The sequence below is a fragment of the Condylura cristata genome, unplaced genomic scaffold (assembly GCF_000260355.1).
Source record: "Condylura cristata isolate star-nosed mole 26May11 unplaced genomic scaffold, ConCri1.0 scaffold00009, whole genome shotgun sequence".
Lineage (NCBI taxonomy): Eukaryota > Metazoa > Chordata > Mammalia > Eulipotyphla > Talpidae > Condylura > Condylura cristata.
In genome coordinates, this window is record NW_004567110.1 from 2,996,382 (window position 1) to 2,998,391 (window position 2,010).

Consider the following 2,010-nt stretch of genomic DNA (forward strand, 5'->3'; position numbering starts at 1 on the left):
GGCGCCTGCCGGGCCGCAGGTCTAGACCGGTGCTGGTCTGTCTTCTCACTGCGGCAGCAGATCGTGCCCACGGGTGTGAGCCCTGCGGGCGGCAGAGGCACTTGCGGGGTGCGGGCCCCTGGGGCCGGCGCCGCGACCCCCTGAGCTCCCAGGGTGAAGTGCCCTTGTCCATGTCACGGGCGGGGCCTCGCGGCTGCGGGGCTTCGGCCAGAGGACCCAGACCAGGCCAGGCAGCACCTCCGACGGTCACTGGCCCCCTGCCCTTGCCCGCCTGATGCTTCCCTGGGCCGAGCGGGTGTTGAGAATCACGAGGTGTTTCACTGGGCGTTGAGCTGCGCTGGATGGGCCAGGCGGGGGGTGGGGGGCAGCAGTGAGGGCCGCCAGGAGGCCCGAGGCTGCCCGTGGGTGAGAGCGAGGCGCAGAGCAGGAGCGTCACAGTCAGCAGCGAGGTCACGAGGGCCAGCTGGGAGCAGGGACAAGATCCCTGAGTGACAGGAGGATGCAGTGGCGCATTTTTGTTTCAGAAAGGCCCCCGGGGGCACCCAGGGCCCTGGAGTCCGCGGGGGCTGCTGTTATATAGCACAGCCCTGGCCGAGCTGCCCCGTCCCTCCTGACTGCCCTGGCACTGAACTGTCCTCTGGACATCCAGCTCGGCGTGCCGGGGTCCACCAGCCAGGGTGACCCAGCGCCCCGCCCTGCTCTCTGCCCAGCCACCCCTCGGGCCGCTGGAGGTGGGGGGCGGCTGACCCCGGGCTCGCACGCAGCCCTTCCCGCCGGGCCGGCGCTCACCCGCCGTCTGTCCCTCAGCTTCATCGGCCACTCGCTGGGCAACATCATCATCCGCTCGGTCCTGACCAGGCCCCGCTTCCGCTATTACCTCAGCAAGCTGCACACGTTCCTGTCGCTGTCCGGGCCTCACCTCGGGACCCTGTACAACAACAGCGCCCTGGTCAGCACAGGTGAGGTCGCCGGTCCGGTCCCACGGTCCAGTCCCACAGTCGGACGAGGGAGGGGCTCACGGCGCACGGGAAGGCCCCTGGCCTTGGAGGTGCTGAGGGAGGGGAGCGCAGGCTCCCTCCCCGCAAGCATGCAGGCGCCGCCCCGGCTCTGGCCCCGACACGAGCCTCTCGGCCTTGGACATGGGCCCGAGTTTGGGCTGCTCCCCTGGCTGCACCTGGGGGCACTGGCCCACACTGGCCCCGTCATCTGCAGTCTGACCCAGGCGCTGCGGCCAGCACACAAGTGGACAGGCGTGCCTCTAACTCTCGAGCATTTGCTCACATGCCCACAAGGCCTTTATCCTTAAAATGCATCACGTGGGCCCTCGCTGGGTGCAGCGGGTCTGAGCGCAGCACTGAGAAGCTGAAGCCACTGCAGCACGAGTTCGATACCCGCCTGCCCCGGAGGTGCTGCAGGCAGACCCCTCCTGACTGCCCACTGCTCCCCTCAGCAGTGGACTTTCTCAGTCAGCTTGTTCTGCTCCCCGCTCTGTCTCTGGGGAATCCTCGCCCCTGCACCTCTGGCCTGCACCCCAGCTTTGTACGCACACACAAATGAATCTTTTAAACATGCATCATGTACTGCTCGCTGAGCTCCTCTCACCTCCGCCTCTTTCCCTTTGCTCGCGCACTCGGGGCCCGCGGCACTTGCCGTCAGGCTTGTGGCTCATGCAGAAGCTGAAGAAGTCGGGGTCCCTGCTGCAGCTGGCCTTCAGGGACCACGCTGACCTGCGCAAGTGCTTCCTCTACCAGCTCAGCCAGAAGACAGGTGAGCGCCACGCAGCCCTCGCCACAGGGGCCTGGGCACGGGCTGGGCACAGCTGCTGATGGGCTTCACGGCCAGGCCCGCAGAGGTGGGCTGGGGGCCAGCGGCTACCCAAGGCCACGCGGGAGTCTCTCCCCCAGAACCCCAGGGTAGAGCATCACAGGTGAGAGACTAGGTATGAGCGGGAGGGTCTCTGCACCCAGAAGCTGTAGCCTTTGCCCCCTGTCGAACGCCACCCACAGGGCC

The 2,010-nt window shown here is 67.6% G+C and overlaps 1 protein-coding gene across 1 annotated transcript in view; it reads left to right on the plus strand.

Moving 5' to 3' along the window:
* LOC101629069 (protein FAM135B) overlaps window positions 1–2,010 on the plus strand; it is a 15,548-nt gene that overhangs the window by 10,420 nt on the left and 3,118 nt on the right. Inside the window, exons 6-7 of the mRNA XM_012722897.1 lie at window positions 808–959; window positions 1,657–1,767. Of these exons, the coding sequence (XP_012578351.1) occupies window positions 808–959; window positions 1,657–1,767 (263 nt within the window). The remainder of the gene's footprint in view (window positions 1–807; window positions 960–1,656; window positions 1,768–2,010) is intronic.